Genomic DNA, 13951 nt, shown 5'->3' with positions numbered 1-13951 from the left:
GTAAATTATTAAAGCTTATTAAACTACTCTACTTAATTAAGTAAATTAGTAAAGCTAATAACTTTATATCTAGAGAGAGTATTATAGTTAAAAGTAAATTAAATATACTTAAAGTTAGTAATTATAGTAAATTAAATTGAGTTTTATTTATATCTTTTTATTATAAATATAAAAAATAGAAATATATTTAAACTAATATATAGCTATCTTTAATATTTTATTTATATATATTATTCTTTTAAAATTAGTTAAAAACTATATATAATATAGTATATATTTAAAGTAGAAGTTAAAATAATTTAGCCTGCTTAAACTATATTTATTTAAGCTTAAAAGAGATATTATTATTAAATTATACTATAAAGCTTAGTTAAATATACTTATTTATTTATTGCTTTTTATATAAAAGTTTATTATTAATATTTAACTATAAAAGTAGCTAAAGTTTAATTAAGCTTAATAAAACTAGTTAGTATAAATATAAAAGCTAGTTTTAAATTAGTTTATAATTAATTTATATTTCTACTTAGCTTATTTATTTTTTTAGAAATAAAAAAGCTCTCTTAAAAAGTACTAACTAATAGTAGTAAAATAAGCTAAATAAGTAGCTTAGCTAAATTATACTAAGAGTTTTTTTATATACTTAAGTAAGTTACTTATAATACTTTATTAGCTTTAGCTTAAAAGTTCTTTCTAAAGTTACTTATATAATTTTATTTTATTTATATAAATAAAATATAGTAAGAATATTATTAAGCTTTTATTTATCTTAATAAATTAAAACTAAACTAAGACTACTATAAATCTAGTTTTAAATTAATTTTAATTAGAACTACTTAGAAAGTACTATAATAAAGGCAAAATTAAGTATTTAGATATTAACTTTAAATCTTATTATATATATAATATAATGCCTTAAAGTAATATTTTTACTGCTAGTTATATAATATTTTATAGTAAATAACTAGAAGAAAAAGACAGAATAAAGAGTAAATTAAGAAGAGAAAAGAGGGAAATTAAGAAAAGAGAGGTAGGGAGCGACGAATAAATGGACAAGTGACAAATACCCTTTAGCTCTGTTGACGTGGACATCTAGCGACGTGCTTAGGGCCCGATAGGAGATCTGCGAGTGATACTGATCAGTTGACGTAAGTTATACATGCAATATTGTAAAACTTACCGGTCGACCCTCGCTGAGTAGCATGTCTGCTAGAAACTTCCTGTGTTCGTCCATTGGAAAGGTTTTTTTTAACGACATCTCTTAAGCTACGGCACAGAATGATGGAACAATTTACGCAAAACGCGAGCCGGGCCTTCGCGTGTAAGCAAGGAAGAGACGCGAAGTCGAAATATATCTTTAATTTATTTATAAAATAACTTAAGTAACTAATTTAAGAAATAAAATAAAAAAGCTAAGTAAAAAAGCTAAGTAAAAAAGTAAAGTTAAAAAAAGTAAAGTTAAAAAAACAAAAAAAACAAAAGAAAAATAAAAAAATAAAAGAAAAATAAAAAATAAAATAAAAATAAAAAATAAAATAAAAATAAAAATAAACTAATTAAACTAACTAAATTAATAAAAACATTTCTAAACTTTATAAAACTAGTTAAAGCAAGAGGGAAGTATTTTATAGTATAGCTATTAGTATAAATTATTTCTAATTTAATTTTAATTTTAACTAACTTACTATATAAAATAAATATATAAATATTATAAGCTATATTAAGCCTTTAGAAACTTACTATATAGTATATCTTAGTAATTATAAAAAGGCTATCTTTATAGTATAGTAGCTATATAGTAAAAAGTATATTATTTAGTAATATACTAAGTAAATTCTATTAGCTAGAATTAGTTCTTAACTAGTTTATAATTATTTAGTAAGTAGTTTATACTATTTCTATATCTTTATCTTTATCTTTAACTTTATTTTTATTTTTATTCTTATTATTATTCTTCTTATTCTTAGAAAGAGAGAGAGAGAGAGAAGAGCTTAAAGGCAGAAGCAGAGGCAATAGCAATAACAATAATAATAATAATAATTATAGCAGCAGCAGCAGCAATAGTAATAATAATAATAATAACAGTAAGAGTAAGAGCAGGGGCAAGAGCAAGAGTAAGAGTAAGAGCAACTAGGCAAGCAGCTTAGCAGTATTTTATTAAAATTAGTTTTAATCTCTTTTCTAATTACTTTATAAGTAGTTTAAGTAATATATATACTATTCTTAGTTAGTAGTATATAGCAGCTGCTGCTTTAGTATTAGCAGCAGTAGCTTTATTATATATAGTTTAAACTATAGTATTAGCAGTAGCAATAGTAGTAGTAGTTAGCAGTATAAAAGTAGAAATAAAAATCGCGCCTTAGAAGGCATTACGCCTTACTATATAAGCTTATATAGTATTTATAATAGCGCTTAGCTATTAATATAGTTTAAATACTATTCTATATAAAATAAATATTAATTATTATATAACTAGTTTTAAACTATTTTTTATAGTAACTTATAAGTTAAGTTATTATTTAATTACTTTTTATTATTCTTAAAGTAGTACTTCTTTAAGTTAATTTTATAGAATTAAATATAATAATTTTGTAAAGTAATAACTTAATTATATATTACTATATTTATAAGAAATAAATAAGAATTAATTTATATATATATCTAGTTAGTATTATATTTAATTATATAGTATACTATTTACTTTAAAATAGTAGAATAGTTCTTTAAGAAATAAAATTAGCTAGCTATTTTAGAATTATTTTTAAGTTAGTTTTAATTATTACTTTTATTATTTCTACTAAAGAAGACTTATAGTATTAAATTTTAACTTAAAAATAAGCTTATTAGTAAGTTACTTCTCTAAGTTTAAGTATTATTAGTATTATAATAATAACTTATATCTATAAAATTAGCAGAATGCAAATTAGGAAAATTATAGTAGCAGCATTTGCAGATGCAAGCTAATGTGCGACCGTAAAGCGTGGCTGTTGCTCGAACAAGGTTGACGTAGACGCCACGTCACTCTCAGGCTGCAGCATTGCAGCAAGCTTATTTGTACGTCGCAGGGGATTGGTGACGATTGGCCAAGGAAAGGACCCGGCTGAAACAAATCAAACCTACTCCGTACACGGCGCCGCTCTCACGAATCTTTGAAACAGGGGAGGCAGTAAGTAACTCCGTGGTGGCAAATAAACATACGTACGTACTATGCCAGTGCCTAGCCAATGAAAAAGGCTTGCAACATAACAGGCTACTGCTCAAACGCTCTCCACGCGAGAGCAAACGGCTGGGGGTCCTTGGTGGTGATGGTGTAGCTCGACATTTCTCCAAACGACTTGCTCTACGTTGTTCATTCGATCAAACGCGGAAAGATCATCCCCCTGGTTTCCATGCTTCTCGCCACCAGCTCCAGCCACAATCAAGTCGAGGTCATTCGGCAGCCTCTCGCCCGGGAAGTCGGTCCACACGAGCGTGACCTTCAAAGTCAATGCCGCAGAGCCCCCCGTGGGAATGTCTACAGCGACGGCGTGTTCTTCGCGGTGTCGGCCGTCCATCCCGAGGGACTGGTCGCCCGTGACATCCTCGAATCCGCAGACACGGCTCTCGGGGCCCGCGACGATGCTCCGGAGGGAGCTGGCCAGGTTGACTCGGCCGAAGCCAGAGTTGGGGTTGGGCGCGTCCACGGACGGCCAAAACTCGCCGTCGGGAAGGCCCTGGCCGTACTGTCCCTTCAAGGGCACGGCGCCGTTGATCAAGATGGCCTTGACGAGAGCGGCCGACGGCTGGGCCACACGGTTGTCGAAGAGAGCGCCGCGGACCACGGCGCAGCAGCCGGCGACGAGGGGCGTGGCCATGCTCGTGCCGCCCTCGTACATCCACCCGGCGTCGCTGCTGTGGCCCCAGGACTCGCTGTGATGCCCGGGCACCATGTGGCTGGAGCGGGTCGACAGGATGGTGGTGCCGGGGGCCACGATATCGGGCTTGATCCGGCCATCCGGCTGGGTGGGGCCGCGGCTACTAAATGCGGCCATGCCCTCCGGGTTGTCGGCGACGTTGTCGACCGCGATGACGAGCGGCTTGTTTCCCAGCACCGGGCTCTTGACGTCGGGCCGTCTGTTCGCGCCGATCGAGATGACGTTCTTGCAAACGGCCTGGGCGGACAGCGAGTGAGCGTCGACGTGGCCGGGGCTGCTGTCCACGCCGACGCCCGCGTTGCCTGCAGCAAAGAGCACCGTCATGGCTTTATTTCCCCAGAGGTACCCGTCGATCTTGGCCTCCTCCCGCTCGACGTACAGCTGAGGCGGACCTCCCCACGGGTTGGTATGGACCGTGGCGCCCTCCCTTAAGACGCCGTCAACGAGGTCAGATAGCTGTTGCCGATCCCGCCCAGCCCCGCATTCCACGACTGCGGGTTCGGTCCGGCACGCTTGTCAAGCTTGTCGAAGAGAGACTGCATGATGAGCTTGGCTTCGGAGGCAGGGGCCTCGATGCGGCCCTCTTCGCCATGGTTTCCGTCGCCGAGCACTGAGCCGCAGACGTGGGTGCCATGGCCATCCGGATTCCATTCGCGGCAGGGCGGCCTCTAGCATGGAGGGATATGACGCGGTCCTGAAACCCCTCGTGGTAGCCAGCCAGCGAGCCCGTGTCAAAGCCAGTGTCCGCTACGCACACGACTTGTCCTTTGCCTTTGTAGGTGACGCTGGCCGCACCAACGGGCTCGTGGGCTTTTACAATGCCGCAAGCGACATTGTTGAGAAGGCGACGGGTCTGCACCTCGTTGATGGCCTTGACCTCGTCGATGCGGGCTAGCTGGCCCAGCTTGACCTTGGAAACCGTGATGCAAGCCTTCCGGTCCTGGAGCCGGACACTGGAGCCGGGGATATCAGCCTGGGTGGCGATGTCGCTGGCCACGCGGTCCACGTCATCATCACCAACGTCGTCGTGAATGGCAACCTCAACCTCGGCCCCGTCATCGTCCTTATCCGTCTTGAGCTCGGGTTCAACCACGTAATCCGGGTGGTATACCTCGGCATCGGTGATGAAGTCCGGGAGGTCGCTGGTCACGGGCTCCAACGACGTAGGCTTGTAGCCGCAGCGGTAGACGTCCTCGCCCTGATACTCGAGAACGTCGACTTGCTTGTCGCGAAGTGCCTGCTTCTGCTGCGCACTCAACGGACCCTTGGCCTGGATCAGGATGTAGTTGGAATGAGCCACGCTGGGCGGTGGTGCTGCGAAAGTGCTGATCGACGCGGCGCTTACAGCACCCGCGACGGGGCGGGCGTTTCCATTGATCTGGATGCGATGCATTATCGGTGGCAACAAATGTGTGATTGGCTGAGGAGCTTTTGGTCCAAGGGACACCAAGCCGTGACAAGATCTTTGCTCGACCTTCAATATGAGAGCGCCTAGCCACCATGAACGAGCTGTTTTCTATTGTCCCTCCCCTTGCGTTGGTTGATGTTTCCTGATTCTCGGACCTACGAGAAGTAAGCATTTTTGACGGCCGAGGCAGGGCTGAACGCGAAAGAGGAATCCATCAACGCGTTTCGTGTCTAAAGCCGCGCTGTGTCCATGCAGGCACAAGTCAACACCTGGAATAGCTCGGATGCCGCCTATTATGACCGACTACGGGCACCGTCGTGGCAGTCCACAGCTCTCGCACCGGCTTCTCGGATCCAGCGCCGCGTATCTTGCGTTGAAGCTGTCCTAGACGCCTCCTGCGTGCCGTGGCATAGCGCAGCCATGTTTATATCGGGTTTCCGCATGCCAAGAGTTGTAGCAGCTGCACACGAGATCCGGCGAAGAAGCTGATTGAGATGCAAGCAACTAGCTCGCGTTGGAAGTTTCCTCAAAACGGCGGAATCTGGCCGCCAGCATAAGCTTTCCCACGGATCACGCGGGGGGTCAATGGTCGCCCTATAGAGACGCTGCTGAATTAAGCTTCTGGCTGTGCTGGCGACACTAAACATTGTGGCTTTTCAAATTGCTCGCCTTGGTAGGCTGCTATCACTGCCTTGAGAATGTGTGAAGGCTCGATCGTCAACTGCTATCGGGGGCAGAAACCACACCACAAGCAAGTCAGACGGCGACGCTGGGCCGGCCATCCCACCTTGGAGCTCCTTTCTCTTCCCTCTTTGTATGGGGAGGTTTCACATGGATGTTGAGCTATTGCTAAAAGCGCCACGCGGTGTGGATGGTGGTTATGCCAAGAAAGCTAGGCAAGAACGGTGGTTTGGTGTCTATAATGACATGTCATATGACTAGGGGAGGTGGGCAAGTCGAAAACAACAACGTGAAAGAGTCCCGTGCATGTTCGCAGTGGCAGTTTGGTTTCAAGGCTGAGTCACAGGCTGAGAAGATGCAACAATAGCGATCCTTGGCGGGATGCAGAGGCTCTGACTTTGGACTTTGAAGTGTGCCTTTAGGGCTCTGCTGCTCGACGGCTTATTTATGGTCTCGGCTATTTCGCCGCCGCGACAGGCGACCGCCACGCCACGCTTACTTTGGCTCGAGCCGTGATGTCCAGACTTGGGAGGCCCTTTTCAGGCGTGGAATAAAACAGCTGACCGGCTTGCTCTAATCAGCTTGCAAGTATGCAGGGTGACAAAGGCTACAGTGTAGCAGCCGGGCTTTCTTGGATCAATCACTCAATTCAACCGCGATTCACTGCAGGATGAAAGGCCTGGGGAGTCCACAAGACCCTTGGTTGGTGCCTGACCACTTTTATTTGTGCAGCGAGGCTGTCTATCCTGGGTCTCCGTGATCGCAGTCGTGGTGTTGCCGCGTGACAGTTTAAAAGAAGACAAAACAAAACAAAACAAAACAGGTAGTTGCATGTCGACAAAGCAGCCCTCCGACGACTTGACAATATCATACGACCAGTAAAACTATCTGGTTATCAAGTCGCACTGGTTAGGCCAGTATTCGTCCCACCCTACTTGGTTTTTGTCAAAGTCCTTTACAGCACAGAGACAAAGCTTGTTCACATCCCCCGGGGGCGCCTCGCCCGTCTTCCTACACTTTGCCGCCCTGTCTAAGCATTCATCAAGGTAGGCCCCCAAGTCTCGACAGGCGTGGTTTTGGTCGATGCATTCTTCCACCTGGGCTTGCTCGGGCTGGCTAAACTCGCAGTGAGTTGCGGCTTTCAAACAGTTGGTCTTGTTGACGCCGGGGCGGCTGCAGTATTCAGTCTTCCATTTCTGGGTCCTTGCCATGACCTGTTCTTTTGAAGACTGGGGGGGAGTTTCGCTGTTGTGGGAGGTTGCGCACGTAGTCGAGCGCTGGGGGCAGACGATTAGCACGTCTGTCTGGATGGACGAAACGGGATGAGGACGTACACTCTGAGGAGGACTTTGGACACTGGCAGCAGGCTGTAGAGGGTCGAGGCCACGTTAGTGATTGTTTCTTTGTGAAGACATCCCGCTTTGGGGGCCACTGACTTCCTGTCGGGCGTTGAGCTCGGAGCCGGCGGCAGCCACGCTGGCCAAGGCCGCGATAATGATATTGAGGGACTTCATTTTGGTTTTCTTCCTTGGTATTATCTCTTCGGCGTTGGGAAAAGATGGCTGGAAAGGACAATGGCTTCAGCCGGAAGATGCAATAGAGGGCAATTATATATCGGATCCAAGGGGCAAGACAAACAGATCTGGCTCGTGGCAGAGTCAATGGCCAGTCGAAGTGAGCAAGTTCAAGCGAGTCAGTTGCAGATGTCATATCTACTAACTGACTATGCAACCTTGGCTGCCCAGTTGCGTCAATCCATTGAGGTCCATGACTCGACATACTCATGAGTCGGGTGGCATGAGTTAGATTTCCAGTTGCGCCGATCCATCGAAATTCACGCGCCAGCGAGTCATTTTGCGCAAGCTAGATTGCTAGTTCTCGAGTCACTTCTTTGATGCAATATTCATCACTGCCGTCCACGAGGTGTGGTGGAACGGCCGAGATGTATAAGAGAACAGCCGAAGGGTAGCCCGCGTGGTCCGCCAACAACAAATGCTCTATCCAAACCTCTGCAAACATGGCGCTAGACTATTGCTGCATTATAGTTGCTCTTTCCAAGCTGGAATATCTCTTCTCCAGAACAGAAACGTACCCTTGAGCATGGCAGGGCTTGGCTGATAAATCCATGGTCCCAGCAATTGGGCGTAGCTCGGATTCTCGCGATATGGCTTCCTTGGGCGCGTGGGACTGATACTGTATTCGGCAGTTAATAGACACAATGAGTAAGGATTCTTATCAAAAGTGCACCGGCAAGAGATAGGATGCTGGCAAATGAAACTTGAAACGCAAAAGCCACAATCACATGACTAGCTGCCATGCACAAAGGTTGCAGCTATCACAATAGCCTCATTAGCCAAGAGTGGGCTTAGGCACTAAGGCATTAAGGCAACAAGGTAATGAGGGCATAATCCTCTTTCTGTTCCCTAGTTAGGTTGCACATATTGTTGACGAAAATCAAGCCTCTAACAAGCAAGCTTGCAACCAGCAAGCTTCTAACTGGCAAGCTTCTAATAAGCCTTATATTTGCAACTAGAATTTTAATCTTTCAAGCTGACAACTAGCCTACCTAGTTACATACAGCTGTATGTAGCTGTAGCCACCAACAGCCACTTTGATTTTCTCATTAGTTACTGACAGCCATTCGGCGCCATGTCTATGTTCAGGAGTGATACCGTGTCGGGCTCCAGCATCTTGTTCACCGGCGCAACACGTATCAAGTCGGCAGTATCTTTTATTTCTCATGTCTGTAGAACTATACTTCGCGGAATCACAAGAAAAGTCAAGGACCCTAAAGCGTATTATTACACTTGCACAGACTTAATACACTTAACCCCACCACAGAACCTATCGTCACAAGAAACAGCACACCTCAACCCTCCCAGGCTACAAAAGGAGATAAGCCAGTCCAGCAGCAGCAGCAGCAGCAGCATAACTATACCCACTCGCCAGGGTAGCACCAGCCGAAACCGTTGAAGCAGAGGGCATACTTGTTCCCTTGGCCGTTCCGCTCGGCATATCATTGCCTCTGGATGCGGTACCGCTAGGCGCCATACCACCAGACGGCATCGTGGCACCAGACGGCATCGTGGCACCAGACGGCATCGTGGTACCCGTTGCGTTGCTAGGCCTCATGACAGCAGGGTATTTGTCACACATGGGATCCTTGGCGGCTTTGGGACAGGTGGACTGGTCGATACAGATGGATTGCAACTGGGGACCCTGAGCCTTGATGACAGCCGTGGGCGGTCCACAAGCCACATTGAAGACGGAATTGAGGGCGTCGGCAACGACGGTGATATCCTCCTTGGCGACGCCAAACGACGCTGCGGCAAGCCCGACCTGGGTGACAAAGTAGTCCATCTCGGGCTTGCTCAGGTCCATGAACTTGTGAACTTCGGCCATCGAGGCCTGCCCTTTGTAGGCGTCAAATCCAGCCATTCCCTGCATGCTGCACCCAGTGAGGCTTCCAAAGAACTGGTACAAGTGGGTGAGGAGGAAACTTTGTTGTATGGGGTCAGCATGGTTCCGCACCGGGAAAGGATTCTACTTACTACTGGCGGCTCTTGTCGTCGTTGGCAGGCTTGTTCTCCTTCAGGGGCTTTTGTTTCCATATTTAGCACAGTTCATCCGGGTGAGAAGGCTTTGCATGGACACTCGACTTACCGCTGCGCCGCCGCCGTCCAAAAAGTTGACGGACTCGCCCATTTTCCCACCGGTATTTGTCGAAGCAAGAGCACCGTTAAAGTAGGGAGCGAGATTGACCTTTTGGCCGTCAATCTCACCGGGGGCGAGGATGCCGGGGACGGCATTATGGTTGGGCATGGTGTCTATGTGTGCGTATTAGCGACTGGACCGACGAGGGAGCAACGGCGTGGAGCGTTCTGACAATTCCCAATGACGACTGTGTTTACCAGCAAGGTCAACAACGTAGCCTGGTTGGTTGCGTTATTTGTCTTGAGCAACGCGGTTGTGTAGTAGTCGCAGATGCTTTGGTCCTTGGGACGCTGGGCGTCCACCAAGCCCACTGCCGCTGCTAAGATGACGTTTTTCAACTGCATGATGATGATGGGACTCTAGTGGAATCTGAAGTATTTGATGTTTTGTCCGGACCTAGGTTTGTAGTGTGATGTTGACGACGGTGGAACCAAGTATGCTGTGGTCGTGGAGAGGGAAGACAGAAGGGAATGAAGGTTGTTGGACGCGGGGAGCAACAACATATACCTGCTTATTGCTCGACCGGCAAAGGAGTAGCCGCTTCGGTCCTCTGAAGCTGCCGGTAGAATAAGGGGCTAGGCAAGTCCATGCTTGCTTTTGTGAAGAGAGCGGTGATGAAGTGCACATCTACCCCGGGACGGGTCTGACCTTCGGGACTAGTGGACTCAATGCTAATTCCCTCATCTGGAATGTCACCCACCAGATCAACTTAGTTGGATTTGGACAAGCTTGCCTTGCCTCAGGTGCGAAGGAACCATGCCTCCTGGGATATAACTTGTCTTGGACTACTGGGGCAGTCGGCCAAATGGTCTGACCGGTCGCTTCGGTCTTGAGGATTGGATCTTTCATCTTGCATCGTGACAGAACAATGACAGGATGATGGCCGATGACTCAACAGCACGTTGCCTCGGCCTCTACCAAAACGCCTATTGCTTTTACTTCAAGACTACTTTACTTGATTGAAACTCTTGGTTCAGCATGACCAGAGATGCGTAAAGAAGAAGGTGGCCATGTCGAGTTATGTCATCATAGTCAGAGTTCGAGCCCAAGCTAAGTAGGTTTCAACTAGGGCCCCCTGGATCCTGAGCACGATGACCCCAAGCGCAAAACATGGTCCGTACCCGTATCCAGGATCAATGTTCCCGAGGTAACTACAAGCCAGTACATGGGGCCTCTTGACGCTGGAGGGTATTGAAAGACTCTGTTGTAAGAGTCGGTATAGTTGATGGGTAGAGAGCTATCCTTCGGCAACAGAAATGATTGATCAAATACTCCATCTATTAATATAACAAACCTTACCCAGTCCCAGCCACTGGGCCAAGTCGCCAAAACTCGCATCGTATTCGCCGCTCCCAATAACGCGCAGGGTGGGAAGAGACGGTAATTTCAAATAACTACCCAACCCGCCATCAGCGAGGACTCATCCAATGACAATGACTAGATTTACAAGCAGCTAGTTACAAGATGGGTTTCCCCTCCCCGTCTTGCTTTTTGCGCTTGGTCTCACCTGCCTTTATTGTGGAACTCGTTCCCCGGATGTTTGTCTTCCCGCGCGGCGGAAGCAAAAAATGCCGACGCTAAAACAGACGGGCTCACGGAGTCGGGACCATCGATCCAATTAGCTTCGAGGTGATGAAATGGCCTGGGCGACGTTTGTCGGGCGTCGCCCAGGCCAATTTGTTTCGCCTTGCTTCCCGTTTGTGGGTTGCGGTGGACGACTCACTCCATCTTGGTTTACCGGACCGCTTCGTGTTACCTCGGTAATTTGCTCCAAAATCAACTAAAACAAAGCTACCGTTGCTGCTTGGTCATGAGTCATTGAGTGAGGGTGGGAGCGGCGGCTCGCCGCGCGGTGCCCTATGGCGTCTACACACCGGCTCGTCGGCGCTCCTTGCTTGCCGTTGCACATTCGACTCTGTTTATGTTCCATGAAAGCGGACTGATTCACCTTTTTGTGTTCCATATGGCCTCATGAGTCATGACACAGCAATTAACTAACTGACTGGCTCAACGGAATGGAAAGCATCTAGCGTGATAACATGCTGCCGCTACAACACGCCCGCCCTTAGCCCAGCAGACGGCTGCTTTCTTTTGCAGAAAAACATTATGCAGCAATCTACTAGAAGTAAATTATAGAAGAAATATAATACTTCTCAACAGCAAATACTACTAACAGCAAAAATAATATATAAAGTAAGAAAATACTTATTATATATAAATTACTTATAAAAAAATATTATATCTATTTTATATTTAAAATTTAAGAAGCTTTAAGTCTATATTTCTTTAATTATATAAATAAAGTTAAGAAAGAAATACTAGCTAGAAACTAGTAAAAAAGCTAATAGCTATAAAGACTAAACTACTTTATAAAAGAAAATAACTATAAAAGTTATTTTAAGCTACTAGCTATACTTAATTTAGAAGCTTTACTATAAAATTTACTTATAAATAACTCTTCTTCTCTTTAACTAAATAAAGAGAAAATTAAGCCTTTATAACTATACTCTTTAATATATACTATTATAAATAATTTTATACTATATTATAATATTAAGGACTAGCTTTACAGGCGACTATATATAAGTATTACTAGTATTAACTATAAACTTAAGAAGAGAAAAGAGAGAAAGAAGAAGCTCTTTATCTTCTCTTTTCTACTTATTATATATATATAAGTTTAATATATATTTAAAGTATATTTAATAAAGTATTAATATAGTACTTTATACTTACTTAAGCTTATAGCTTAAGTTTATTATATACTTTTTTTTAGTAAGTTTATTTATATTACTACTATATAGTAAAGACTAATATATAGTATTAATTTCTTTAGTAACTATATATCTCTACTTTATATTTTTTAAATATAGTATATATTTAATATATCTCTACTTTATAAATAGTTTAGTAACTTTATACTACTTATTTTTATTATTTTCTTTTTAATAAGTATTACTAATACTTTTTTTATATAACTAAAAACTTTTATTTCTAAAGATTACTACTATTGTCGGCTAATTAAGAGACTCTTTATAATATAATAAATAATAAATAAATAGAGCTTATGTAATTTAGTTAATTACTAAGTATATAATAATAGGGATTCTTATAGTATGATTCTCCGACCTCGCTATTGCCGCGTCGGCAGAAAGTTATATATAATAGTATATATTAAAAAGTATAGTTATAAAAGCTTAATTTCCTCTTTATTTAGTTAGAGAGAAGAAGAGTTAGTTATAAGTAAATTCTATAGTAAAGCTGCTAAAGTAAGTAAATATAGTAGCTTTAATAGCTTAAAATAACTTTTATAGCTATTTCCTTCTATAAAGTAAATTAGTCTTTATAGCTTATTAGTCTTTTTATTAAATTTCAGCTAGTATTTCTTTCTTAACTTTAATTATATATACTAAGAAATATAGATATAAAGTATATTAAATTTTTACATATAAAATATATATAAATATTTCTTATAGGCAATTTATATACTATAGTTGTTTCTCTTGTTTTTATATATATTTTTTATAGTAAGTAAGTAGTATTTACTGCTAATATACCCCCTTAGCTATATATTAAATATAGCTAGGTAAGTTATAATAAGTAGTAAATATAGATAAATAATAAAATAAAGATGAATAAATAGTAAAGATAAATAAAATAAGTAAAAAGATAAATAATAAATAAATATAAGAGGTAGATATAGCTTATATAGCTAATTTATTAAATTTTTAATAGCTTCTTTAGCTAAAATAAAGCCTTTAATATTAAATAAGCCTAGCTGTTATTAGAAATTATAGAATTTCTACTTTATAAAAAGTTTTATAAAGCTGTTAGCAAGTATTTCTAAGGTTTTTAGATATTTTATATTAAATTTTCCTTCTTTATAAGCCTGCTTTATTTAAGTATTATATAAATTAATATACCTTAGAGCTATTTTAACTTGCTATTTTAACCCTAGAAAGGTCTAGAGTAACTAGCCTTATAGTTTATAAGTTATTATAATATATAGTAGGTTTTTTAGCTTTTAATTTTAAGCCTAGTTAAGTTATAAGCCTTAAAAAAGCTATAGTTTCTTTTGTAATAGCTAAAATAGCTAGTAATTTAGCCTTTATAAAAGAAGTTATTATAGAAGCTTATTTAGTTGCTAACTATATAATAAAGGCTTTAAATAGTTAAATTAAAAAGCTCTATATTAATTTTCTAGAGCTTTTATTATTAGTATAAGTAGTATCTT

The 13951-nt window shown here is 42.0% G+C and overlaps 3 protein-coding genes across 3 annotated transcripts; all 3 read right to left on the bottom strand.

The window, feature by feature from the left end:
- Positions 1–3257: 3257 nt before the first annotated feature.
- On the bottom strand, positions 3258–5307 carry MAM_07331 (subtilisin-like protease; the record flags this gene model as incomplete). The annotated part of the gene is made up of 3 exons (XM_040826129.1): positions 3258–4341; positions 4404–4582; positions 4672–5307. The coding sequence occupies 3 exons, from the start codon at positions 5305–5307 to the stop codon at positions 3258–3260; spliced, it is 1899 nt and encodes a 632-aa protein (XP_040675801.1).
- A 1580-nt stretch (positions 5308–6887) lies between these two features.
- On the bottom strand, positions 6888–7517 carry MAM_07330 (uncharacterized protein; the record flags this gene model as incomplete). The annotated part of the gene is made up of 3 exons (XM_040826128.1): positions 6888–7280; positions 7338–7370; positions 7440–7517. 3 exons carry the CDS (start codon positions 7515–7517, stop codon positions 6888–6890), a joined length of 504 nt encoding a protein of 167 aa, XP_040675800.1.
- Positions 7518–8886: 1369 nt separating this feature from the next.
- MAM_07329 (uncharacterized protein) lies at positions 8887–10061 on the bottom strand (the record flags this gene model as incomplete). Its single annotated transcript, XM_040826127.1, has 4 exons — positions 8887–9502; positions 9555–9601; positions 9667–9830; positions 9890–10061. 4 exons carry the CDS (start codon positions 10059–10061, stop codon positions 8887–8889), a joined length of 999 nt encoding a protein of 332 aa, XP_040675799.1.
- Positions 10062–13951: the final 3890 nt, after the last annotated feature.

The sequence above is a fragment of the Metarhizium album genome, assembly GCF_000804445.1.
Source record: "Metarhizium album ARSEF 1941 chromosome Unknown scaffold_30, whole genome shotgun sequence".
In the NCBI taxonomy this organism is placed as follows: Eukaryota; Fungi; Ascomycota; class Sordariomycetes; order Hypocreales; family Clavicipitaceae; genus Metarhizium; species Metarhizium album.
The sequence above is the reverse complement of the archived record's forward strand: the minus strand, read 5'-3'. Positions and strand labels throughout refer to the sequence as shown.